A 26,722-nucleotide genomic window follows, 5' to 3' on the forward strand; every position below is an offset into this window, starting at 1 on the left:
GTCACCTTGGCCCGCCACCTGCTCCTGCCTTGGCTGACAGCGTCTGGCCAACTCTGGTGGCTGAGATAAGCAGGTGGCCCAGCTCCAAGAGCGGCCGCAGGCTGGGGAGGGTATGTAAGGTGGGTGGTCACGGGAGGGAGGGGCGAAGGACCATCTCTGGCTTACTTCTCGATGAGGTAGCTGTAATTGTCCTGAAGGGCCACGGGATTAAGGATGCCTTTGGAACAGGCTGAGATTTCGCTGCAAAGAACAAACGATGGTGAGAAGCTGCCTGACCCTACACAGAACCAAAGCAGTGCGAACTCTTCCTTTGACATATATGTCCCCACTGGTTTGATATTCGGGCCCTTTCTTACTTTTTGGTTCCCCAAGATGCTCCAGGCTTATCGTGTATCTTCCCTGCCTCTCCCAGAATTAGCCATGTCTCCAAGGAGCCCTAATACCTCATATTGGAGACCAAGATCACAGCATTGAGGGTTCTAAATTTTGGGACTCTGCCACCAGGGCGTACATCCTTAGGCTACATAGTTGATTTTTGCCTGGTTTTGGATTTTTAAGACTAGAATCTGGCTACGTGTGTTCTATTGTCTTTCATTCCACTTCCTTGTTTGTACGGCCCATCCAGCTAATTCTGCCTCATTTGTTTTGATTGCTGTTAGTCCATCGTACCAAAACATCGTACCTGGTTTATACCTCATCTAGTCAATGGACGTTTGAGTTAGCGTGCTTCCACTTGGCGCTATTAAGAATAATGCTGCAGAGAACATTCTGGAACCTACGCCAATGCTAATTTGCATGAGTCGAAGGGCCGGGTTGACAGATGTGCCTTCCAAAGCAGCTGAAATGTGTGCACGCCCACCAGCAAGCAAAGTCTGTGAGTTCAGGGGGTTTCCGGGAGGCGGGTCTCCTTCCCTCCCAGGATTTGCTACCGGCCAGGCTGGTGGGTGAATAAGGGTCTCTAACACAATTTTTCATTCTCGTTTCCCTATCAAGTGAGGTTGCTCATCTTCTCAGCATCTTGTCACATTTATTAGCCATATTTTCCCTTTTTTGGAAGTGTCTGTTCAAACTCTTTGCCCCTTTTTGTCTATTCATCTCTGCCTCTGTCTCTGCCTCTGTCTCTGTCTCTCTCTCTCTCTCTCTCTCATCATTTGTAGGAATTCTTTATAAATTCTGAATACCAGTCCTTTGTTGGCTACATATGTGGCAAATATCTTACCCCCTCTCTTTATGGCAAAAGCTTTTTAAATGTTGCTTTAACAAGCTTTTCTGCACATAAGTTCTAAATATGTAATTTTAAAAAAATATTTATTTATTTATTTATCTAAGGATTTTTATTGGGGAAGGGGAACAGGACTTTACTGGGGAACAGTGTGTACTTCCAGGACTTTTTTTCCAAGTCAAGTTGTTGTCCTTTCAGTCTTAGTTGTGGAGGGTGCAGCTCAGCTCCAGGTCCCGTTGCCGTAGCTAGTTGCAGGGGGCACAGCCCACCATCCCTTGTGGAAGTCGAACCGGCAACCTTATGGTTGAGAGGACGCGTGCTCCAACCAATTGAGCCCTTTGGGAGCTCAGCGGCAGCTCAGCTCAAGGTGCCGTGTTCAATTTTAGTTGCAGGGGGCGCTGCCCACCATCCCTTGTGGGACTCGAGGAATTGAACTGGCAACCTTGTGGTTGAGAGCCCACTGGCCCATGTGGGAATTGAACCGGCAGCCTTCGGAGTTAGCAGCATGGAGCTCTAACCGCCTGAGCCACCAGGCCGGCCCTAAATATGTAATTTACTGATTCAATAAAGTGTTTCCCTTTTGAAAGGAAAGTCTAGTAAAATTGTCACCCGAGTTGGTGACTGCCTGGTGCAGGGAGCCCTGGAGCCGGCTCCTGCTGGGTTCTGGGGCTGACTCTGAACATTCGGGGATTTGGTGAAGCAGTGGATGGCACGGTGGTAGCCTGAAATCATACCCATGGGAGTATTTACACCACAGGAATGGGCAGACACTGTGAATTAGGGCTCCCTCTGCACCCGGAAGCTGGGGTTCGGCATTCACCAGCCGACGGCTGCCTAAAGGGCAAAGGGGTGGTAATCTGGCCCTGGGGTTTTGTTTTTTCTTGGATTCTCATGGCTCCATTCCCTGGGGTAACGATGACTACTAGAGGCAAAGTTCCCAAATTTTCCAGCAAGCAATTAGAACCCCAAACCCTTCACTATTTTAATCAAAATGAGGAATTAAGGGACTAAAAGGAAAAAATAGAACGATAAACATTAGGAGGAAGAAAATGTGAAATCAAACGTTAGGAGGGAGAAAATGCCAAATCAGCGAAGGAGAGGAGGCCGGAAACTGAAACTTGACCTAATAGTATAAATTACCGACCTGTTAAGTATTGATATGATAAACAGATATAAGAGTGGACAGGATACTATCACCCGACTTCAGCAAACATGAAGCATTGGTGACCAATCTCCTCCCACCCTGCATCCCACTTCCCCCACGTCTCGCCCCAGTACCAGCAACACACTTCTGAATGATGATCTTCTTTTCCAGGTCGCATCCAACTGAAATGAGTGCCGTCTGCAAAGGAGAGACAAGGACGTGAGCAGGCCAGGGAGGGCCACCGACGCGGTGACCCAAGCAGCGGGGACTCACTGTGACCGTGACTTGGCCCCATGGAGCTCAGGCCCGAAGAGCCAGCCTGAGCACTGGGGCACGGCTAAGGTCCCCCCACAACCCGCCTACCTCTTGGCAGCTTTGCAGAGAGCAGAGCCCAATTTATAAACCCAGCACAATGCTTGGCATACAGAGCACAAGGGAATGAATGAATGAATGAATGAATGGGCTGCAATGAACAAACAGAAAGGAGAAAAGGGAAAGAGCGATTTGGGGTTAGCTTGACAGCCTTGCTTCTCAAACTGGGGTGCGATGGCACCCTCAGAGATATACAAGAGAGTATAAAACCACAGGACAGGGAGTCTTTTGGTGTTTGAAAAAGCAGCTTTATATTAAGATAAACATAGATTTACCATAGAACAGAATGCAATATTCATAGTAAATTTTTTAAATTACAAATAGACAGAACATAAAATTTACCATTGTAACCATTTTTTAAGTACATGGCTCAGCGGCATTAAATGCACTCACACTGTGGTACAACCATTCCCACTGTCCACCTCCAGAACTTTCTCACCTTCCCAAATGGACACTCTTTCCCCACTAAATACTCCCCTCCACTCTCCTCCCCCAGCCCCTGGCACCACCATCTACTTCCTGTCTCTATGAATCTGACTCTGGGGACCTCCTGTGAGTAAAAGCACATAGGATTTGTCCTTCTGTGTCTGGCTTATTTCACTGTGCACACCGCCTTCAGGGTTCATGCGTGATACCAATGGTGTCTGTATCAATTTTTCAAAGCAGCCATGAATCTTCAAAGAAAGTCATGTGTTCCGACTGCCCCCACCCTCCAAGCCCTCTCAGTGATGGCCCCTCACTTTCTCTGCCCTCAGGAACGCTTTGCTGGAGCAGCTAGAATTGCTGCCTTAGCATGTCCTCCCTCTACCCCCAGGGCATCTCAGGTAAGACAAGATGGGTGGGATGGGGTGGGGAGGGGCATGGAGCCCAGGAAGACAACTGGCACCGATGTGCTGCCAAAAGGCAAGGGGGTGCCTGCGCCTGCTCCCATGGGACCTTTGGACATCAGCCCAGTACAGGCCCCCTTTTCTGTCACCTGTCCTCTCACATCTGCCTAGGGTGGATGCTAGATCCATCAACAGTGCTGGGTCACTTGTCCAATGGATGGCCATTATCCATCACGCTTGTGGGTTCTGCAGTGGTGTATTGGTGTGTCCTCACACACACTCCCCTCTCAAGGTTGAGGGTATTCCGAGGTGGCCGTGGTTTGTAGCCCAAACGGGCATCCCAGGGACAGCACCCAGCGTCCACCCTCCCCTGGAGACCAGGTTGGCCAGGAACAAACCTCAGAAAGGAAGACAGTCCAACCCAAGGAGAGGGTCCTGTTTCTCAGGTCCACCCTAATGTCCTCAGCTGCTGTAGTAACTATATTTTCTTATTTTTTGTATTCTAGATGCTCTGGCCTCTGGGACCTCACTGAGGGGACTGCCCCTCCCAATTCTTAGAGATGGCAGACACTTGCCTGAGAGCACAGTCCTCCATTGCAAGCCAACCAATCGGAGCCCGCACTTCCTCTTAGGGGCATCGAGGTCTACAGTGACTCGAGTCAGCCAGAGGCTGTTCTGTGCATGGCCAGCAAGGACCGGGACGGATACACCTGCTCCAAGGATGGCGAGTCATGAGGGGCAGCCCTGGGGGACAGTGATGGGAGAGGGGCAGTGACCAGGCAACAGGGAAAGGATCACCTCCATTTCCAGATCCTGAATGTGGGCTTGGCCAGTCCCTCAGGGAAAAGTCAGCCGAGGTCTGCTGACATTATTCTTAACACTAATGAGAAAGAATATGGGATAGCAAAAGCTTGAGACATACCAGTGGCTTGAGGTCCACACACGAAATTTCTTTATTGGCTATGTCCAGAGTGATTGTAGATATTGTGGGTCTCTTTATGCTGTAAGGCAACAGGAGTGTGTGTTATTGCACACTGGCATTGCAGTAGAAATAATCACCAACACATCTGTCTATCCATTTATCTATCTACCTACCTATCAATCATCCATCCTTCCATCCATCCATCCATCCTGGATGCCAGAATATTGACTGAGAACCTCTACTCACATATGGTGGCCCCTCCTTCCCTTGAGTTTCTACCTCTTCTTGAGTCAGTTTTATTAATTTATATATAATAATTTATTGGAAAAAAATGTCATTCAATTTTATTATCACCTAGCTGCATATAATGTTTTCTTATCACTGTTTTACTAGCTCCTGTATCCATACTTTTATCTTTATTTTCTATTCCTATTGCTCATCTTAATTGTCCTTCCCCTTCATCAGGATCGTAGCGTTTTATCTATTATACCAGTCTTCTGAAGGAGCTTTGTTTCACTTTGACTTTATATTGTCTTTTTGCCCTCTATTTAATACATTTCAGATTGTATCATTGTTAATTTCCTTCTCATAATTTCTTTTTGTTGTTCCCCTGGTTCATTAAGTTAAATATTTAGTTTATTTATCTTTATCTATCTCTTTTCCTAATAATAAAAGTACTTGGGGTCAACTTTCCTTTGACTATATTTTAGCTGTATTCCATGAGTTCTTTTTTTTTTTTTTTTTTTAAGATTTTATTGGGGAAGGGGAACAGGACTTTATGGGGGAACAGTGTGTACTTCCAGGACTTTTTTTCCAAGTCAAGTTGTTGTCCTTTCAGTCTTAGTTGTGGAGGGCGCAGCTCAGCTCCAGGTCCAGTTGCCGTTGCTAGTTGCAGGGGGCGCAGCCCACCATCCCTTGTGGGAGTCAACCGGCAACCTTGTGGTTGAGAGCCCACTGGCCCATGTGGGAATCGAACCAGCAGCCTTCGGAGTTAGGAGCATGGAGCTCTAACCGCCTGAGCCACCGGGCCAGCCCTCCATCAGTTCTTTGATTCAGGGGTTACTTATAAGGGTGTTTCTTAATTTCCAAGTGAAGGGGATTTTGGTATTGGTGTTGCTTTTTGGTTTTTGGTTGTTGAGTTCTTGTTCTATTGGATTAAGGGCTGAGAGTGTGGCCTGAAACTTCTACTGGGAGAACTGATTTTTTTATGACCAAGTACATGAATAACGAAGTGACTTTTAAATAAATTAACCATAAGCACGAGAGAGAGGAACATAATTCTATATTAATAACACACAAAGTTTTTTTTTCACTCTTTTTTCAGCTTTACTGAGGTATAACTGACACAATTATAAGATATTTGAAGTGCAGAATGTGGCGATTTGATATCATATACATTGTGAAAGGAGTCTCCCCATGCTCACATACTTTTAAAATTATTATTACTCTTTGGTGAGGACATTTAAGTTTAGCTCTCTCGGGCAAATTTCAATTTATAATATAGTGTTACAAAGTTTTACATATATATAGAATTAAAACATACTTGTTGAAATATATACTCTAGGGACCTGCTACAAGTGGGATCACACAGTATTTGTCCTTCTGTGTCTGGCTTATCTCACTGAGCATCCGGTCCAAGGTTTACCCATGTTGTACCGTGTGTGTCAGAACTTCCTTCCTTTCTAAGGCTGAGTACTATTCCATTGTCTGGATGGACCACACTGCGTTTATCCATCACCTGTCAATGGACCCTTGGGTTGCTTCCACCTTTTGATGGTTGTGGATAATACTGCTGTGACAGCGGGGGGGGGGGTACAGATCTCTTTGGGACCCTGCTTTTGATGCTTTGGGGTATATACTTAGAAGTGGAGTTGCTGGGTCATGTGGTAATTTTATGTCTAATTTTTGTGGACCCACCATTTGTAACATGTTTGAAACATTCTTGTGTTACCATCCCCCAAGGGGAAGTCTTGATCCTGGCCTTGCTTTCCCAGCTCCTGCTAAGGGAACCCCATAGACAGCCCGGGGCTGCCTGCCACTGTCCAGGTGATGACATACCTGGAGGTGAAGTTGGGGTCAGCCCTGCCCCAGTGGTGCTGCTGCCGCAGGGAAATGTTCTGTGGAACAAGAGAGAAAACCCAATTGCAACAGTGCAGGGTGGTCCCAAAATCGGGATTCAGGGAGAGATGGAGGGAGGATGGGGCGTTGGGAGGAAGGGCCTGGAAACCGTCCAGGCCTCCCCTATTCTGATTCCACCAGCCAGGAAAGGCTTCTGGAAGCTCATGGAAACGACTGCCTCGGGCTCCTTCATCCCTCGCTGCCTTTGTCCTGGGGACCTACAGTGAGGTGTGACTTTGTTCCCCCTCTTATTTAGTGGGTATGTGACAAGCACTGGCCCAAAGAGTTTGTTGTGGCCAAGTCATATCTTGTCCTGTGGCAACCGCCCAACCTGATCCTGGGCTTTTGGGGTCAAGTCCAAACTCCGCGGTCTGGCCATGAGGCCTGGCTTGGCCCTCCAGATCCCCCAGACCCATATATCCAAGCCCCTCCCAGTCCCCCGGTTCCTTCCATCCTGATGCCTCAGTTTACCAGGCTGACACAGATCTCCTGCCTTCCCCGGGGCTGGGTTAGGCTCCTAGTCATGTCCTCTGTACTCTCCCATGTGACACCTTAATGACATCACTCACCTGGGTGATTGCTGCCTGCCTGGGTTGGAGTGGGGCTGGGGATATGTCCCCTCCAAATTCTGCAGCACCTCACCAGATGTGTGCAGGGAAGGGGAGGAGGAAGCAGGGTCAGGCCCAGGGACTGTTCATAGGCGGATGGACCTGGCCGCGTCCTTCATCTCACTGATCCCGGTTGGGGGCAGGGGCGTGGCTCACCAGCCTGTGCTTGGTGTTCCCGTCGTAGGTGAAGCTGTCCTCGTAGATGACGGCCTGCAGCCCCAGAGAGTAGGGGTTGCTGACCATCGCCTGGGCGGGGGACAGGAGAGGCATTAGGAGTGCCACTCAGGTGACACCAGCAGGTGACCACCGTGCACCTTCAGACTAAACACTGAGCTTGCTCTGCAAGTGTAGCTGCCAGTCCTGTCCCCAAATGCTCCCTCGGCCTCATTCACACCCTCACTGTGGCCTCTGAGCCCTGTTCTGCAGACAGCCTGGAGCTGTGGAGCTGCAGGACCCATACCTGCTCTGGTGGACAGAGAAACCTGGAGGCCAGTCCTGCACAGGGAGACTGAGATGACAGCCAGCCTGGTGCCCCTCGCAGGACCTGGTTCCGGCTGTCAGGACTTTCCCCCATTTCCTCACACTAACCTGCCTCCCACCCCTTTGAGCTTGGACACTTGGCTTTCAGGTCCAGGACACTTGCTGTTTCTTAGGCACCCCCACTTCTCTCCCCCTCCCCCACTTACCCACCCTCACATGAAGGAAAGCTGTGAGACAGGGCTCTTGGCTGGAAGGGACAGAAGCCAGCTATGGCAGAGCTGAGAGGAAAAGGAACTTGTGGAAAGCACGTGGGGCAGCTCAGAAGGGTGGAGAATGAGGCGCAGAGATAGCATAAAAGGAGGCCAGGCAGGCAGACAGACGGACAGACAGGCACCGCCTCCATCACACCCAGACACACAGGTGCTGGTTGAGGAGAAAGACGGAGAGAGACAGTGGGTACGGGGCATCCTGAGTGAGTGTCTCTCCACGGGAGGAGGCCAGGGACCTTCTGGGTTTGGGAAGACTGGGCAGAGGGCATTAGGGTGCAGGGGAGCCACGTAGCAGACACCCTCGCCCAGAGGTAGGGGATGTGCTTACAAGTGGGACTGGTGACGTGCCTGGCCTGGGGATCATCAGGGCGGACAACTCCAATTCACTGTTCATATCAATGATAAACATTTTGTTTGCAAATTCTCCATGCAGAAGTTCTACCTAATTAGAAATGTAAAAATATATATATTTTTAAATTAAATCAAGTCTCTGTTCCCAAACAAGAAAGGGCAAGTAGGTGGGAGGTGGTCAGTGGTACCCCAAGGAATGGAACCTTCCAGTCTCGTGGGGGCAGCAGCTGGAACTTTCCCTCGCACCACTGTCTTCCTGGCTACATCCTGCACCCCCAGAAGGCCTCTCTCTTCCCTGCCTGACTTTTGCAGTTATTGCTTTCCTCCTTGCGTTTTCTTTCTGGAGTTATCTCCAGATGTGCATCCCCAGTCTTGCTTGTTTTCCAGATACTGTTATGTCTTTTAAGTCTCTTTCCATCCACGGCTTCCACCTCCATCCCTTCCTTTTTGTTTCTATTCATCTTCGAAGAGCCCAGGCTGTGGGACCTACAGATTTCCCAGTCTGGATTTCCCTGGCACAGCGGAGCATCTTTCTCTACGCTCTGCATTTCTGGCATACCAGTGCCTGGGGCCATCAGGTTTCGGTTGGATCGCATTGGCAAGACTCAACGGGCGACTGATCTTATCTGGGTGGCACGTAATAGTTGGCTGTCTCTTTTTGTACATTGGTGGCCGCTGACGCTCAGAGCCCACATCCATCAAATTCCTCGGGGTTGCCATGTGGCGGTATCCTGTCATTTGGTTTTCGTATATTCACCGGAATAACGTTATCAGGAGATACTTTTCCTGTTCTATTTGCTGGCCCAGTAGAACGGTGCAAAGGAAAGGCAGGATAAATTCTTGTGTCATTCCTTTTATTTCCTCACTTTCAAGACAATGGATTGGTTTGCTGTCATCCTGAGAAGGTGACTGGTGAGTTGCTTCTTGGAGAGGTGGCTGATTTCAGGTCTGGGGTGGAGAAATGGAGAAGACAACAGGAGCACCCTGCCTAGCCACGTGGTGTTAATTCTGACCTCCTGGTTAAACCAGGGTCTGCCAGCTTTCTCCACTATCAAGCCGAGATTTCCCTTTCCAGACTGTTCTTTGTTAACAAGGCACTAAGGCCAGGCCACAGAAGGGGGTGGGGGTGGGGGTGGGGGGGACTAAGCACAACCTCCCAGAGAGGGGAGAATGTAGCTATGGGGTTTGAAATTCTTCTGTAAGTGAGATGTGTCTCCGCTCCCTTTATTTACTTATTCAGTCATTTATTTACATCCGTATGGACTTGTGCATATTTCTTTTATACTTTGGCTTATTATCCATTATTGTGTTGTTTATGTTTGTTGCTCAAATTGTTCCAGCTTTTACCCACAGGTTTTTGTGATGCCGTATCTTTTTTTTTTTTTTGGTGGGATTTTGGAAAAATACTTGCTAATGCCAAAGCCATCTTCCTCAGAACAGTTTAAGGGGCCAAACATTTGCATAAAAGCCTTACTATTCCTTCCCTCCCTCTCCTCTGATAGTGTAGTAATTCTCAGACATGTGATTTCAAGGACCCACAAGAAAATCCCCATGGCTGGGGATTGAGGTTTTATTGGGGCAAGTAAAGAGAAGAAAGCTACTATCATCTATTAGCACCATCATCTCATAAAAGGATATTTTAATAAATCGATAAACTCAGTGTGTGGCACAGGTGCTTTTATTTTATTTTATTTTTCTTATTTCACTCAATGCCATGGATCCAAAGGCCATTCGGAAGTGGACACTCTAAAATCTTTTTGTTGTTTTGCTGTAGTTCCTCAATGAGTGGCCCACGCCCTGCTGAGTGCAGTACTGAACTGGTTTCTGATTTAGTGGATTTCGGCGTAGTGAAAGATGGGATGAGGCTGCTGGATGAGACAGGCTCAGAGATGGCATTTCCTTGGGAACATCAATTGGTGTGGCCACTATGAAAAACAGTATGGAGGGTCCTCAAAAAACGAAACAGAGCTACCATATGACCCAGAAGTTCCACTTCTGGGTATATATCTGAAGGAAATGAAATCACTATCTTGAAGGGATAAATGCATTCCCATGTTCATTGCGGCATTATTTACAATAGTCAAGACACAGAAGCAACCCATATCCATCAGTGAATGAATGGATAAAGGAAATGTGGTGTGTATCTGTATCTATATCCACGATGGAATATTATTCAGCCTTAAAAAAAGAAGGAAATCCTCGGGTGGCCGGTTTGCTCAGTGGTTAGAGCGTAGTGCTCATAACACCAAGGTTCCAGTTCGATTCCCACATGGACCAGTGAGCTGCGCCCTCCATAACTAGATTGAAAACAACGATTTGACATGGAGCTGATGGGTTCTGGAAAAACACACTGTTCCCCAATATTGCCCCTCCCCCCCAAAAGGAACTCCTGCCATTTGTGACAACATCAATAGACCTTGAACATAGGTTAAATGAAATAAGTCAGAGAAATACAAATACTGTATGACCTTACTTATGTGTGGAATCCTAAAAAAGCTAAACTCGTAGAACCAGAGAACAGATTGGTGGTTGCCAGAGGTGGGGGCTGGGGATGAGTGAAATGGGTGAAGGGGATCAAAAGGTCCAAATTTCTAGTTATAAGGTAAATAAATCCTGGGATATCATGTACAGCATGGTAACTCTAGTTAACAATACTGTGTTGCATATTTGAAAGTTGCTAAGAAAGTAGGTCTTAAAAATTCTCATCACAAGAAAAAAAATTCTCATCACAAGAAAAACTATGTGAGGTGATGGGTGATAACTAGACTTACCGTGGTGAACATTTCACAATATACACATATATCAAATCATTGCATTGTATACCTGAAACGAATACAACTTTATGTGTCAATTATCTCTCATTAAAACTGGAAAATAAGCTCTACAAATAGAAAATAAAAATAAAGTTAGGAAAAAAGTAAAGAAACGGTATTTTCTGCATTTCTGACCATGTGATCGCCAGGCAGTGGGGGAAGACGGATTCTGGAGAAGCCTAGAGAAGACATTTATTATTTCTGTCCAGCAGCTCCTCCCGCTTCCTGAGGGTATCTCCAGTTTCATTTGGGAACAGCCTGAGTTTCCTTTGGCAAATCGCCCTTTTGTGCATCCTTGGGCATGTGGCCTGGTGGGTGGACTGACCCCCTTTCTCTCAAGGAGTGGGTTCTGACTGGCTCACCGCCAGCCATGTGACTGGTCCAGAAATGGGCGTGTCATCCTCTCTGAGCCAACGAGATGTGGAAGATATGCTGGGATTTTTCTTGGCTTCTGCAGGGCTCTGATGAAAGACCCTTCTCTTCTTCCCTGGGATATGGTGTGAAGATGCCAGGTCTGCAGTGTCAGCTGCCAGCTTGCTGCCATGAGATGAGAGCCTGTGGCTTACCCAAGGCACTGAGATGGAACTTCAGGATGAAGCATGAAACACCCCGGCAGGTAGAGTGGAGAGACGGAGACAAACTGGCTCATGGTGGCAGTGATTTCAGTTACGAGATCAAGGCTCATCTGAAGTCTTCCCGCTTTGGACTTTTCAGCCCAGGAGTCAACAATTGCCTTTTTGGTTTAAGCCCATTTGATTTGGATTTTCCGTCAGTTGCAGAATGATGAATCCAAACTGACAGGTGCGTATTTCCGTATTCTACGATTTTCCCCCTCTTTAATCAGTCCGCTTGGCCAGGGTCAAGGCTGGTCCCCTGGCTTGGTGGATTCCTTCAGCCCAATCAAATGTCCCTCTCTGGAGAAGACAGGGAAGTTTCTGCGGAACCGTGACTGTTCCTTTGACCACTTGGAAGGGGGACTGCTCCTGATAACCACATCATTTATTTTTTTCTCTTTTGGACAATTTTGAGGATTGGTTGACTTCCTTGTTACAAAGAGCATCTATTAAAGTGAAATGTGTTTCTATTTGAAATAAGGGACAGGAAATTGTACAAGATGCGGGTGCCAGCCTTTGGGGCAGCGGTGGCTGGTTTCCAGATTTAGTTGTTTTTGTGAAATTCAAATTGAACTAGGCATCCTATATTTTATCAGAAACCCTACTTGGAGCGCTATGTGTTGCCGTCTACAAATGCCCAACTCCGAGACTTGTCTGTTTAAAAAAAGTAGTGCCTTGAACATAGATTAAACAGTTACGATCACATACTTTGCAGAAGTCAACTTGGAGCTGGGGGTCCATGAGAATTGCCTGGATATTCACAGGGCACTTCTGGAAATCAAAAGCTGGGAAAAACGAATCAGGAAGTGGAGTCAGGATTTCAAGTATTCCCAGTTCAGTGAACATCAGGACTGCCTCCTGGGACCAGATGTTTTGGTCTGCAAACTGAGAGAAAAGTGACTTCTGAGATCAGGTCATGCTAATTCTTTTCTGAGGATTTAAATTTTGTCTTAGGATTCAGGTTTAAAGAAGGTAGACCAAACAAAGAAACAAACAGCAAAGTCATAAGTACACTTTGTTCAGATAGCTACTCTTCAGCTGCATTCATCCCTCGGTGTTTAAATTAATAACGGAAACTCTGTGTTTCCTCATCAGAGAGGATACCCAGGAAATCATTCTTTACAGGTCATGGACCTCTTTGGAAAGTCGGACGAAAGCTACGAAATCTCTCTCCAGAAAACACTCGGGTCTCAGAATGTCAGGGTTAAGGCTTTAAAGAGGGGGTTCTCGTGTTGGTGCCCCACACCCAGTGATCCTATCGTAATTCTATTGCCAGGCGACTTTTGGAAAATATGGTGGCCGTAGATCTAGCAGGAGAAGCATTGAAGTAGCACTTGACACAGCTGGGGGACTTTTCTGGCTCAGCTGCTAATGATTTATGGGCCTTAGGACAGAGAGGAACTTGAACTTCAGTTTTCTCCCTGTAAAATGATACTGACTCCCTCACAGGGCCGTTGTGAGGATGACATAAAATTCGATAAGCATAATGTACAAGATAACGTGAGATACTCCCAACACCATCACTCCCTACTTTTTCTGTGACCGCGGGCAAATGACTTTACCTCTCTGTGCCTCAGTTTGTCCATCTGTCCAATGGGGGCAATATAATGGTCTACGTCTTAAGACAAAGGTCAGGGTTAAATGAGGTAACAGTCAGAAGATGGTTAGACCAGCCCCTTCCATATTCTAAGTGCTCAGTAAGTTTTAGCTGCTGTTGCTGTTATTTTAATAACTATTAAAATTATTGTTACTACTAAAATTATTAAATCAGTGTTAATGTGATATTAATTAAAATTATTGTTATAGTATTGCTATCTATGCTATTAAAAATAGTATTACAATTTTAATAACTAGAGCAATTTCTTGCCTTCAGAACAGTATTGGAAGTTTGAGAACAAGACTGTTATTCTTTACCAACCTGGTAATAACCCGAACTTTGAAGTTACCTACTTTGATTAGGAAACTTGACAGGATGCCCAGGCTGCCATAATACAAATTATTCTCCCGAGTTAAAACTGCCAGTTCATTTTCATCTAGGAAAAACCAAACAAGACAGAACAAAAATTGAAATGAGGTTTGTTTCAATAGACAAAAATATTAAAAATACAAAAAGTTTGGCTTAAAAAATTACCCAAATTCCATCATCTAGACCAGGAGTCTGCAAACTTCTGTAAAGGACTAGATAGCAAATATTTTCTGCTTTGCTGGTCATGTGATGTCTGTTACAAGTACTCAGCTCTGTGGACAGCTAATAAATGAATGGGTGTACTGTGTTCCAATAAAACTTTATTTAGAAAAACAAGTGGTGGGCCAGATTTGGCTGACAGGCCATGGGTTGCTGATCCCTGACATAGGGAACCACAGTTAACATTTTTGTAAACACCCTTTCTGGTAGTTTTATATATGTGGGATCATATTCTGGAACCTTCCAATCTGCTTTGTAACATAATTTCCTTCATTTTGTGTACACACATGGAGTTGGCAGGCCGGCATTCTGGCGCCTGGATGAACTATAACTTATTTAACCAGTGCTCCACTGACGGACATGTAGGTTGTTTCTGGTCTTGTAGCTACAAAGTTCCAAGGAAAAACGGACACCACTAAAAGTCTTTATGAAGGGGTGAGGAGAAGATCCAATGTATATTTTTATTTTTTTTTAAAGTAATTAAGGACGTTTTCAAAAGAAGTGAGGCTTGAGCTGAGCCTTGAAAAAAGCATCTGACATAGAAAAGTGGAGGTGTGTTTGCAGGGTGAGAACTGGACGAATGTCGCTGGGGGTTTCTCACACTCAGCTCTATTGACATTAGGGGTGGATGGTTCTTCGTGGGGGTGTGGGGGGTGCCCTGTGCATTGTAGGATGTTAACCAGCATCCCCGTCCTCCACCCAGAAGATACCAGCAGCACTCCCCCCAGGCATGACAACCACAGATGTCTCCCAGACATCACCTAGGGTCCCCAGGTTGAGAACCACAGAATTGGGTGGAGAAGAGTGTCCCTTAGGGCAGCTGACACACCAGACACACGGACCTGGACATCATCCTGGCAAGTTCGGACTTTGTTCTTTAGAAAATAAGAAAATGCTAAAGATTCTAGACATGGCGGGGGGTGCTGGGGGAGAGTGGTAGTGATGTGTACTCCATGGTTTAAAAAAAAAAGGAGGAGGAATGGGAAGAAAGGCCATAGACTAGGAGGGAATATTTGCAAATCCAATTTCTGATAAGGGACTTGCATCCAGAATATGTAAAGAAGTCTTACAACTCAACAATAAAAAGACCAACAGCCCAATTCAAAAATGGGCCAAGGACCTGAATAGACATTTCGGCTAGAAAGCTACCCGTATGCTGGGCACGCACTGGCGGCCACGCTGTGGATGGTGACATTGGCCTCAGAAATGGAAGAATACAAGATGTGGTGTCCTTCTCGCACGGGGACAGGGTCGACGAGCTGACCTACGAGACAACAGGGCAGCATCATGAGGCCAGGCACATGTGGGGAAGGGGGTCCCACAGCTGAAATGCCACCCACCCTACCTCTTGGCCTATGACTCAAATGATAAAGATTCAAGGAAAATATAGCACTGAGACGTAATGTTGTAAAACATCGTATGGAATATGCTTAGGTTTAAGAAAGCTGTTTTTTGCTGCCTAGAGGCTTGAATTACCACGGAAGGCCTTCTGCCGTATAGGTAACATGTGTAAGGTATAAGACAGAGCTTTCCTTCTGGAATGGGCTCTCAAAACAGGTGAGCTAGCTCTGAGCTCTTTTCTTGCACTGCAGGAAACAGTGGTGTTCAAGTGGCCTGACCAGTGCTGGGTAGCTGGCTGTGATTGCAGGTGCTCTTGCAGCCACCCCGTGTGCAGAGGTTCCTGACAGCCCCTCCTGCAGGGAGGGCTGCCTTTTGTTCCTCTGCTTATGTTGGCGGGAAGGCTGGGGCTCACGCAACCTGGGAATTACCAGGATTCTTCAGCTAGGCCAGTTGCAGGTGCTGGGCCAGTTCCAGATTTTTCTCTTGCCTGGGGAACTTAAGTGGGTGGCCCTGACCCATCCTCTGGAGTCACTCTCCTCGGCCCCCAAACAAAGTCTGCAACTCCTAGACTGAAGACTTGGCCCCTCTGCCCTCAGCATTTGGTGATTTTCAGAATCTGCCATGTCCCCGAAGGTCCCACAAGGCAGGGAAGGGACGGGAGGGGGGGGTGACGCAGTGAGAATGGGTTCCTCCCCATCCACTCAAGTCAGGGGAGAGAAACAATAATGACGTGTGCTTTCCCCACCTGGAGGGGGACACCGAGTGGCAGCCCCCAGCCTGGGCCGCACTCACCTGCATTTCGGGAGACTAACAGGCTGTTCTCATACCAGAAGATTAGGATACCCTTCTGCCCTGGGGTGAGGAGGATGTCCAGGGTCCCATTGTAGTCAAACGGCAGCCCCAAACTGTGGTTCAGGGGGTGGTCCGAGTACCCGAACTTGGCCTGAGAGAGAAAGACGACTGACTCTCTAGCAATAAGAGAAATCACCAAATCAGTGGTTACACAGCGATAGACCAGTGTGGGTGCACGTGCTTTGTTATTCAAACATTCTTCAAACTTTATTCTCTGGTCCACTGGTTCTCAGCTTGAGGTGATTCTGCTCCCCGGGGACATAAGACGATGTCCGGGGACATCTGTGGTTGTCACACTGGGGGTGCGCCTGGTATAGTGGGCGGGGCAAGGGATGCTGCTTAGCCCCCCACAGTGTCCAGGACCAGTTCTCATGACAAAGAACTGAGAATGTCCACAGTGCCGAGACTGAGGTGCCCTGCTCCCTGTCGTTCTCTGCCAGGCCTGTGTTGCTGCCCTTGTACCTGGATGACTGTTCTGACCCACCTGTGCGCACGCCCAGATTCTTTTCCTAACAACCTCTTGCATGGAGCCATTCGCATCTTGCAGCCCTCTAAGGGCCGGCTCCTGCGTCAAATCTAAATTGCTCTGTTTGATTGTCAAATTCTCTCTTATCTACTGTTTACGGAAGACCTCTGACAGCACTGTGCAAGGATGGAATGGAAAGACAACACTGTCACTGGTTCCTAAGTGAGTCCCACCAAGACAGCTGCATCCCCTTCCCAGAAGATGCACCATGGAGAGGAGGGAGAGAGGGACTGGCTTGCTTTCGAGTTGCCTCCTGGGGCACAGAGAGAATGCTGTGCTCAGGGCGAGGATGGGCTGTGCGTGGGCTGCTGAACGTGACTCATCCTGCCCCCTACTGTGGACACAGGCCAGGTCCATCTGCACAACAACTTGCCTAAGATGCAGTGAGTGTGAGTTTGCACCCTCAGCTCATCCCATTGTGTCATGCGTGGACCGGCTGGACTTCATCCTGATAAAGGTGAACTGGAACTATGAGCAAATATAATCAGTCGGGAGGGTCTATGGGAGGAGCTAGGGCTTATGGGAGTTCTCCTGCTCTGCTGTACGTAATCCTGAGAATGCTGCACCGGACAACTCTGTTTATAATAAAGCTCTATAGTTCCAGCTTCCTTTTCCCCACTATAAATACCCCTCCGTCTTGGCACACAGCCCAGTGTGCACATGACTTGCCATGTCTGCATGCACTGGGTTGCAATCCTTTCTTTTTCCTAAATAAATCCTTTTCGTGACCAAACACCTAGTTGATATTTTTCAATGCACAGTCCCAGGATCCCAGGGTTGCTCAGCTGTCTGCACAGCCAATTAAGGCAACAAGCCAACCATGAAAGAGTTCAGAAGCCTTTCATTGCTTACTGCGGTGGGGTCCGAAAGAGACTAGGCCAGGGAAAACACCGAGCCCCTCGTCCCGTTCTCCTGTGGAAGGGCACACCATGGGAAGGGTCTGCTGGATCCAAGGTGTGGGGCTCGGCTCACTGTGGAGGGAGCCCCTGTGGTTTTGTGCACCTAGAGGCCAGGGGCTGAGTCTGAGTGGAGAAAAGGGTCAGCCAGGTTTCCTCCTCTTCCCTCCCCAGGGAAACTCCTGAAGAGGACATTAGAGGAAGACCACAGATAAAGGCCTAGGAATAAACGCCCAGGAGGCTGGAGGTGCTCACAAGTCCTTCAGCGTCTACAGTGCATCTGCCCAACCCCACGTCTGGAGTGGGGAGGGCAGCTTCCCAGAGGCCTGCCAGGTAAGGCCTTTGTGACTGCCTGTGGTCAGCCCTGAGAAATCTCGCACAGGTGGTAACCAGAAGCTGGACTCCTCAGCCACTAAATTCTTGAGATTTCCAGAGTGGTGGGACTGTCTGCATTTCAGGGCAGGGGTGGCGTGGCATCTTATGCTAATGAAGGTGGGACCAATCACCTGGTTAGAGGGTGGGGCATTCAGCCACTGGCAATCAGCCCAAGGTATGGAGGCTTCCTGATGGTGGGTCTCCCTGGAACTTCAGAGCTCACAACTTTTTCAATACCGGGGTCCTGACTCATTTTTCTGGCTTAATGTTTTTTTCTTCAAATGCAGTTTAAATGGAGGGACTCCTCTTCCTAACTTAGTCTTATTCTACATGATATCTCTGAGGGCACAGGTTTTATGTATTGATTTTCCTAATGCATGTGAAAATAATTGTTTTTAAAAAGTTTGACTCGAGGCATTTAAAATGCTCTTGTGCGCCACCAGCGATACACACACCCCGCATTGTCTTTTATCCCTGGTGCTCAGCCTAGTGCTTAGCTCCTCCTGGTAACTACTTAAAGACTGCTCAGTGCACGATGGAATGAGCAAATGAATAGCAGGAGGGAGGGTGCATAGGTATCTGGATGAAAGGTAGGTGGAAGGATGGGCGGGTGGATGGATAGATGGATGGATGGATGGATGGATATGTGGATGGATGGATGGATATGTGGATGGATGGATGGATGGATATGTGGATGGATGGATGGATATTTGGATGGATGGATGGATGGATATGTGGATGGATGGATGGATATGTGGATGGATGGATGGATATGTGGATGGATGGATGGATATGTGGATGGATGGATGGATGGATGGGTGGATGGATGGATGGATGGATGGATGGATGGATGGATATGTGGATGGATGGATGGATGGATATGTGGATGGATGGATGGATACGTGGATGGATGGATGGATACGTGGATGGATGGATGGATATGTGGATGGATGGATGGATATGTGGATGGATGGATGGATGGATATGTGGATGGATGGATGGATATGTGGATGGATGGATGGATATGTGGATGGATGGATGGATGGATATGTGGATGGATGGATGGATGGATATGTGGATGGATGGATGGATACGTGGATGGATATATGGATATGTGGATGGATGGATGGATATGTGGATGGATGGATGGATGGATATGTGGATGGATGAGTCAGTGGGTGGATAGGTAGATGAGTGGTTGAATGTATGAGTGGATGGATGGATGGTTAGATGGATAGATACATAGATGGATAGGTAAATGAAAAGCTAGATGGATTTCAGATATGAAGATCTAAAGTGTGTAAGTTTGAACAAAAACTGGCTTGGGGCAAAGGTCATTTAAGTTATCCTTTCCAGTCCAAAGTTACTCACCTTCCCTTGATCAATGAGAAGCAGCCCAATCTGTGACAAGGAGTGAAAGTAGAAGATCCCACCCAAAGTCCCAACTAGTTCTGCCTGTGAAACAAACAAAAAAAGTTGCATAGGAATAAATTATAAACACGTGTTTAATTCTCAATTTAACTTCAGATTATCTAATAAGCTAAAACAAAGGAAAGTCTTTTACTGTAATCTATTTCCCCTCAATGGAAATGTAGCATCTAAGGCAGAATCTTAAGTGGAGACAGCTTTGTTTTGGGGTGTTGGAGGAAGGGGTGTGACCCAGACTGCTTGATGCATGCCTAGATCCTTCATTTCTGCCTGGGTTCCTCATTCCTGATTTTCGGTTGGTCAGCAGGGGGCCCAGCAGCCAAGTTCGAGTAAGAGGCCAAGCTGGCTACCTGCAGACATCTTTCAGGTAAGAGAGAGAAAGACGACGGTATTATTTAAGCCTCTGTTATTTGAGGGGAGGGTGTTCTATACTATACAGTGCTATGGATTGAATTGTGTCCCACCCCAAATCCATAGGTTCGAGCCCTAAATCCCTCCCTTACTCCATTCAGGCTGCTATAACAAAATACCAGACTGAGTGGCTTATAAACAACAGAAACTTATTGGTCCCATGAGGTTCTGGAGGCTGGAAGTCCAAGATCAGGATGCCAGCAGGATCAGTGAAGCCCTAGCAGACTTCTCACTGTGTCCTTACATGGTGGAAGGGGGCTAGGGAGCTCTCTGAGGCCTCTTCTATCAGGGCACTGGTCCCATTCATGAGAGTTCCAGCCTCGGGACCTAAGCACCTCCCACAGGTCCCACACCAACAATAACCACATATGTACACACACACAGAGCAAAAAGGCTATTGCACAAATAATTGGTATTTAAGTGATGGGACATCAAGAAGAAGAGTAAACACCACTCTAGGACTTCACATCTTCTCCAGGAGGGAGGGGTTGGAACATTTTTTGTTGTGCACAGGATGGTTGTATTTTGCTGGGTGGAATTATGCCTTGTTGGTGTCTATTTGGAGATTCGGTATGGTTGGAGGAGAGGCATACGGGCATCCACGAGGGTGGGCTTGTGATGGTTAATTCTGTGTGTCAACTTGGCTGGACTAAAGGATGCCCAGAGAGCTGGTAAAACATTATTTCTGTGTGTCAATTTGGCTGGACTAAGGGATGCCCAGAGAGCTGGTAAAACATTATTTCTGGGTGTGTTCATGAGGGCATCTCTGGAAGAGATTAGCCTTTGATTCACTAGATGCAGTAAAGAAGATCCAATCTCATCAATGTGGGTGGGCATCATCCAATCCCTTGGGAGTCCAAATAGAACAAAAAGGTGGAGGAAAGGCTAATCCATTCTCTCTTCTTCAGCTGGGACGTCCATCTTCTCCTGTTTTCAGATAGCGGAGCTCCTGGTTTTTGAGCCATTGGACTCTGTGACTTAGACCAGTAGCCTCTGGGTCCTTCTAGGTCTCATTTCAAATGAAAACGCGTGGCTGTTTAGGTTCTAGGCTTTGTCGGGCTTCCTGGGCAGCGCTGAGAAACCGGATCTGAGATGTGATCAGAACTCGGGTGTGAGGTGGACTCTGCCGGCCTTCCTCTGGACATACTTCCCCAGTGTTTGGGGGTGAAGCTATTCTCTGCATCAGAATGAAACGTCCACGTCCTCTTACTTACCCAGGTATCCCGTCTTCTTCAGCGGTTCGAATCCCAGCTCTGCCAGCCTTGTGTGGTCGTGGCAAAGGCCCTGTCCCTCTCTGAGCCGTCGTCCCTATGTTTGTGTCCTAGGGCTGCCATAACAAAGCAACACATTCCGGGGGCCTTAAAACAAACACAACTTATCATCACAGTTCTGGAAGCCAGGGTCTGAAGTCAAGGTGTTGGCCAGGCTGGTTCCTTCCGATGAGGAAGAAACCACGCCGTACCTCTCTTCTAGCTTGTGGTGGTTGCCGGCTATCCTTGGCGTTCCTTGGCTTACGTTCCCTTCAGTGTCAGCTCCGTCTTCCCATGGCCTTCTTTTCTGTGAGCATTTCTCCGTGCTCTTTCCTCTTTTTATAAATTATTGGATTTAGGACCCACCCTAATCCAGTATGACCCCATCTTGACTTAAATAATTATATCTGAAAGACCCTATTTCCAAGATTTCCAAGTAAGGTTACATTCTGAGGTTCTGGGTGGACATGAACTGGGGGGGGAGCATATACTCAACCCCGTACAGTTCTCTCATCTGTGAAGTGGGGATGATGATGGTACCTGATGGTACTGATTTTCCAGGGGAGGGGGCATGAGGTTAAGTCTCATAATTAATGTGCAGCCTTTACTATGGCACCAGTTTTCAGAAGCACTCCCTAAATGGTGCTGTGACCTCAAAGCTTCTGTCACCTTTCCTAACTTCCTAAATCTCCCTAGCCAGCTCCTTTGACCAGGAATATTCCCTACCCTCCCAGCCAGCGGGACTCTTAAAAGAAGAAAATCACTGGATTACCCACTGAGAGCTAATGATTCCAACCACACATGTGATATATATTCTTTGTTCATTTTCTTACCAAAACAGACATACCTGTCTCTCATGGGCATACTTCTGAAACCTGTATCCTTGGGTATTTGAGAAATAGATGTTGGTCTGAGATGTCAGATCTCCAAGCAAATAAGCAAAAACGGAATTACTTATATCCTGGAAGAACACACACATACAACAGTCTCTTTAAAAAGAGATAGAGGCTGGGAGGATTGAGGAGCTGTCGTTGAAAGTCACAAACATGGCATTCATAGATAAGTAGGTTCTGGAGCGCTAGTGCCCAGCAGAGCGATTATAGATAACAATACTGCATTACAAGGTGCGATCAAACAATACGGTGAATGTTTAAATTAAAAAAAAAGATTATTATAGTAAAAGACACTTTGCCATTAATCCCCTTCAAAATACTCCCCCTTGCTTCGAACACACTTATCCCATTGTTCTTGTCACTTTCTGAAGCAGTTCTGGAAATCCTCTTTCATGAGTTTCTTTCGTTGCGCTGTCGTGGCTGCCTCCATGTCCTGAATTGATTCAAAATGTTTACCTTTCATGGTCATTTTGACTTTGGTGAAGTGCCAGAAATCGCTGGTGCCAGATCCAGTGAATAAGATGGATGAGAACACATTGTAATGTTTTTTTAAAATTTTTTATTGGGGAATATTGGGGAACAGAGTGTTTCTCCAGGGCCCATCAGCTCCAATCAATCTAGTTGTGGAGGGCGCAGCTCAGCTCCAAGTCCTATCGACGTTTTCAATCTTTAGCTGCAGGGGGCGCAGCCCACCATCCCATGTGGGAATTGAACCAGCAACCTTGTTGTTGAGAGCTCGTGCTCCAACCAACTGAACCATCTGGCCGCCCCACCGGAAGCTCAGTGGCAGCTCATTGTCTTCATTCTAGTTGTAGAGGGCGCAGCTCACTGGTCCATGTGGGAATCAAATCGTCAACCCTGTTGTCCAGAGCTTGCACTCTAACCAACTGAGCCACCTGGTCGCCCCATAATGTTTTTATTTGACAGAAATTGCTGTACCAGAAGCGATGTGTGACACGGAGCTTATCTGTTGTGATCACAAAATACGGTAAATGCTGCTGCCAAGTGCCATCCAATGGAAAGGCAGGGATCTCCAATACCGGAAGCAGCACATCAAACCTTAGTAACAGTATGTGACAAGTTTCAACTGGTTTGGTTCAGTCCATCAGGTGTGAGCTATGGTTGAGAGAAGGTGTGTTTTAAAGTGTGTTGTAAATCATCCTCCACCATGACAATGCTCCATGTCACACATCACTTCAGGTTATGGCAATTTCTGTCAAATAAAAACATTACAGTGTGTCCTCATCCACCTTATTCACTGGATCTGGCACCGTGCGACTTCTGGCTCTTCCCCAGAATCAAAATGATTTAGTACATCGAGGCAGCCACGACAGCACAAGTAAAGACACTTACGAAAGAGGACTTCCAGAACTGCTTCAGAAAGTGGCAAGAATGTGGGATAAGTGCGTTCGAAGTGAGGGGGAGTATTCTGAGGGGGATTAATGGCAATGTGTCTTTTACTGTAATAAATGTTTTCATTTAAACATTCACTGTATTGTTTGATCACACACCTCGTGTAAACTTCAAAGTTGCTAAGAGACTGTTAAATGTTCTCACTCCAAAAAAGAAATGGTAATTGGGTAACATGATAGAGGTGTTAGTTAATGCTATGGCGGTTATCATATTGCAGTATAGAAATGTATCAAATCAACACACTATACCCCTTAAACTTACACAATGTTATAGGTCAATTATATCTCAATTAAAAAAGGGGGACAGATGCCAAGGGTTAAACTCCTGGGCATTTATCTGAAACAAAAACTTATGTCCTCACGAAAATCTGTACATAAATGTTCATAGCAGTTTTTTTTTTTCAACAACGAAAAAATGGAGGCAACCAAATTCTGGTACATTCACATCACAGAATATTACTTGGCAATGAAAAGGAACAGACTAGAGACATACAACAAATTGGATGAGTCTCCAGAGAATTTAGCTGAGAAAAGCTAATCCCTAAAGATTCCATATTGTACAATGCCGTTTATATAACATTCTTGAAGTGATAAAATTATAGGGATGGAGACATATTAGACCAGGGGTTTGGGGCGCTGGGGGCAGGGAGGAACAGAGCTTTGGGGTAGTGGACCAGTCCAGTATTTCAATGGCACTAGTGGTTCTGTGACTTTACAATGTGATAAAACTACATGGACATTGTATCCATGTCAATTTGCTGGTTTTAGTATGGTAGTACTGTAGTTATATAAAGGGAACCATTGGGGGAAGCTGAGTGAAAGTACGTGGAATTCTGTGATTTTTCCAACTTCCTGTAGAGTCTATAATTATTTCAAAATAACAAGTTCAAAAAAGGAAGATAGATAGATAGATTCATAGTGTGTCAGCCAGCTGATCGTACAGCAGCCCTGAGCCCCTCCCACGTCAGGTCCTCTTCTGAACCCTGGGGGAATGACATTGCCCAAGTCCCTCGTGGTCCCAGCCCTCAAGGCTTAGCCTGTCCTTACTTCCATTCACAATTATCTCTGCTCAGAGCAGAGTGACAAAAATGACAGACTCCACACAGTACTCACCAAGCAAAAGGGATGTTCACTGTAGCAACAGTTGTCACCAGAGATTTGTGACACAGGGTGTTTTATACCTGAAAGGAAAAGGTCATTTAAAAACTATGTGAGTTCCCTCAAGTTCAGAGAAAAGGTCAGAGGAGGGTTTGTCAACCTACTATTGACATTTGAGGCCAGATCGTTCTTGGTTGTGGGGGGTTGTCCTGGGCCCTGCAGGATGTTTTGTAGCACCCCCGTCTCTACTGACTCAATGCCAGTAGCACCCTCCTACAGTCTTGACAACCAAAAAATATCTCCAGACTTTGCCCAGTGTGCTCTGGGGGGCAGAAATGTCCCCAGTTAAGTGCCACTGGTTTTGCGGACACTCTTTCAGGACTGTGCCAAAATGGCAGGAAGGGCTCCCTTCTCTTAGCAAGGCAGTCTTTGATTCTGTGTTAAAAGTTCTATGCAGAAAAGTTTGGCTCAAAAGAAAATATACGTGTGGCCAAGAAGCACACGTATGAAAAAATGCTGGACATCTCTAATTATTAAGGAAATGCAAAGCAAAACCATACTGAGATACCAACCACCTCACACTCATTAGTGTGGCTATTATGAGAAAAACGGGAAGCAACGAGTGTTGGTGAGAGTGTGAAGAAATGGGATCCCTTGTGCTCGGTTGGTGGGAATGGATAGTGGTGCAGGTGGGGCAAACGCTGGAGGCTCCTCAAAGAAATGAAAATAGAATGGCCACGTGGTGAGCACAGAGGACATGTGCAGCTTTAACACAGACACGAACACATCAACACCGTTAAAGATTGTGCAGACCTCGCTCAGTCTTCAATCCAAATGGAGATGACAGCCAAGAACTCAAGAGAAGGCTGAAGCTTGGAATGGCAGCCATGCAAGAGTTAGGAAAGGTCACCGAGAGCAAAGATGTGTCATTAGAGGCCAAGGTTAAGACCATCCACACCCTCGTCTTCCCAGTTACTATGTACTGATGTGAAAGTTGGACAGTGAAGAAGGCTGATAGGAAAAACATCGATTCATTTGAAATATAGTGTTGGAGGAGAGCCCTACGCATACCCTGGACCACCAGAAAGATGAACAAGTGGGTCCTAGAGCAAATTAAGCCTGAAATGTCACTGGAGGAAAAAATGACAAAGCGGAAGCCGTCCTACTTTGGGCACAGCATAACAAGACAGGGCTCTTTGGAAAACACAATAATGCTGGGGAAAATGGAAGGCAGCAGGGAAAGAGGGAGACCATGTATGAGATGGATTGACTCCATAAAAGAAGCCACAGGTATGAATCTACAGGAGCTGAGCAGGGCTGTTGAGGACAGGACACTGTGGGCGTGGCTCATTCATAGGGTCGCCAGGAGTCTGGATGCCAGCAATTGCACCTCTGGGTATTAAATAAATAAATAAATAAATAAATAAATAAATAAATAAATAAATAAATAAAAGCAAGGACTCAAGGAGATATTTGTACACACATGTGCAAACAAGTGTTACTCACAATAGGTAAAACAGGGAAGCAACCCGAGTGTCCAGCAGCAGATGATGAAACTTAGAGGGGTCCATCCAGACAATGGAGTATTACTCGGCTTTCAAAAGGAAGGAAATTCTGATGCCGGCTACAACATGGAGAAGCCTTGAGGACGTTACGGTGAGTGACATAAGCCTGACACAAAGGACAAATAGTGCGAGATTCCACTTAAAGGAGGTCCCTAGAGAAGTCAAATCCATAGAGACAAGAAGTAGATGATGGGGGCCAGGGTCAAGGGGGGATATGGGGAGTTAGATCCTTGGATGCTATTAAAGAAATTGGTGGAAAGAAGAGGCAGGATGGAGACTAGATTGACTTGTATTACAAGGAGCCCTGACGGTTCAGTAAGTTAAATATGGAGTTTCACATGACCCAGCAATTCCACCCCTAGGTATCTACCCAAGAGAGATGAAAACATACGTCCGCGCAAAAACTCGGACACAAATGTTCACAGCAGCATGATTCACACTGGCCAACAGGAGGAAACACCACAAACATCCATCAGCTGATGAGTGGATAGACAAAAGTAGTCCATCCACTGGACTATTGCTCAGCCATGAAAAGGAGGGAGGCGCTGACACTCGCTATAACGTGGATGGACCTTGAACACACGGGGATCATGAGAGAAGCTGGACACACAAGGCCACACAGTGTGTGATTCCATGTATGGGAAATGTCCAGAACAGGCACATCCACAGAGACAGAGAGTTGATTCATGGTTATCAGGGGCTGGGGGAGTGGGATGGGGGGGTGACTGCTTAATGGGTACATGGTTTCTT

The 26,722-nt window shown here is 46.7% G+C and overlaps 1 protein-coding gene across 1 annotated transcript in view; it reads right to left on the bottom strand.

Moving 5' to 3' along the window:
• Positions 1-26,722, bottom strand: part of CATSPERD (cation channel sperm associated auxiliary subunit delta) — a 42,423-nt gene that overhangs the window by 5,314 nt on the left and 10,387 nt on the right. Inside the window, exons 6-17 of the mRNA XM_033135479.1 lie at positions 24,423-24,490; positions 21,852-21,965; positions 19,287-19,370; positions 16,059-16,209; positions 15,094-15,189; positions 13,691-13,773; positions 12,449-12,625; positions 7,370-7,459; positions 6,546-6,604; positions 4,488-4,566; positions 2,512-2,564; positions 166-240 (exon numbers count right to left, since the gene is read on the bottom strand). Coding sequence (XP_032991370.1) covers positions 166-240; positions 2,512-2,564; positions 4,488-4,566; positions 6,546-6,604; positions 7,370-7,459; positions 12,449-12,625; positions 13,691-13,773; positions 15,094-15,189; positions 16,059-16,209; positions 19,287-19,370; positions 21,852-21,965; positions 24,423-24,490 — 1,129 coding nt within the window. The remainder of the gene's footprint in view (positions 1-165; positions 241-2,511; positions 2,565-4,487; positions 4,567-6,545; positions 6,605-7,369; positions 7,460-12,448; positions 12,626-13,690; positions 13,774-15,093; positions 15,190-16,058; positions 16,210-19,286; positions 19,371-21,851; positions 21,966-24,422; positions 24,491-26,722) is intronic.

This window comes from Rhinolophus ferrumequinum, chromosome 18 (genome assembly GCF_004115265.2).
Source record: "Rhinolophus ferrumequinum isolate MPI-CBG mRhiFer1 chromosome 18, mRhiFer1_v1.p, whole genome shotgun sequence".
NCBI lineage: Eukaryota > Metazoa > Chordata > Mammalia > Chiroptera > Rhinolophidae > Rhinolophus > Rhinolophus ferrumequinum.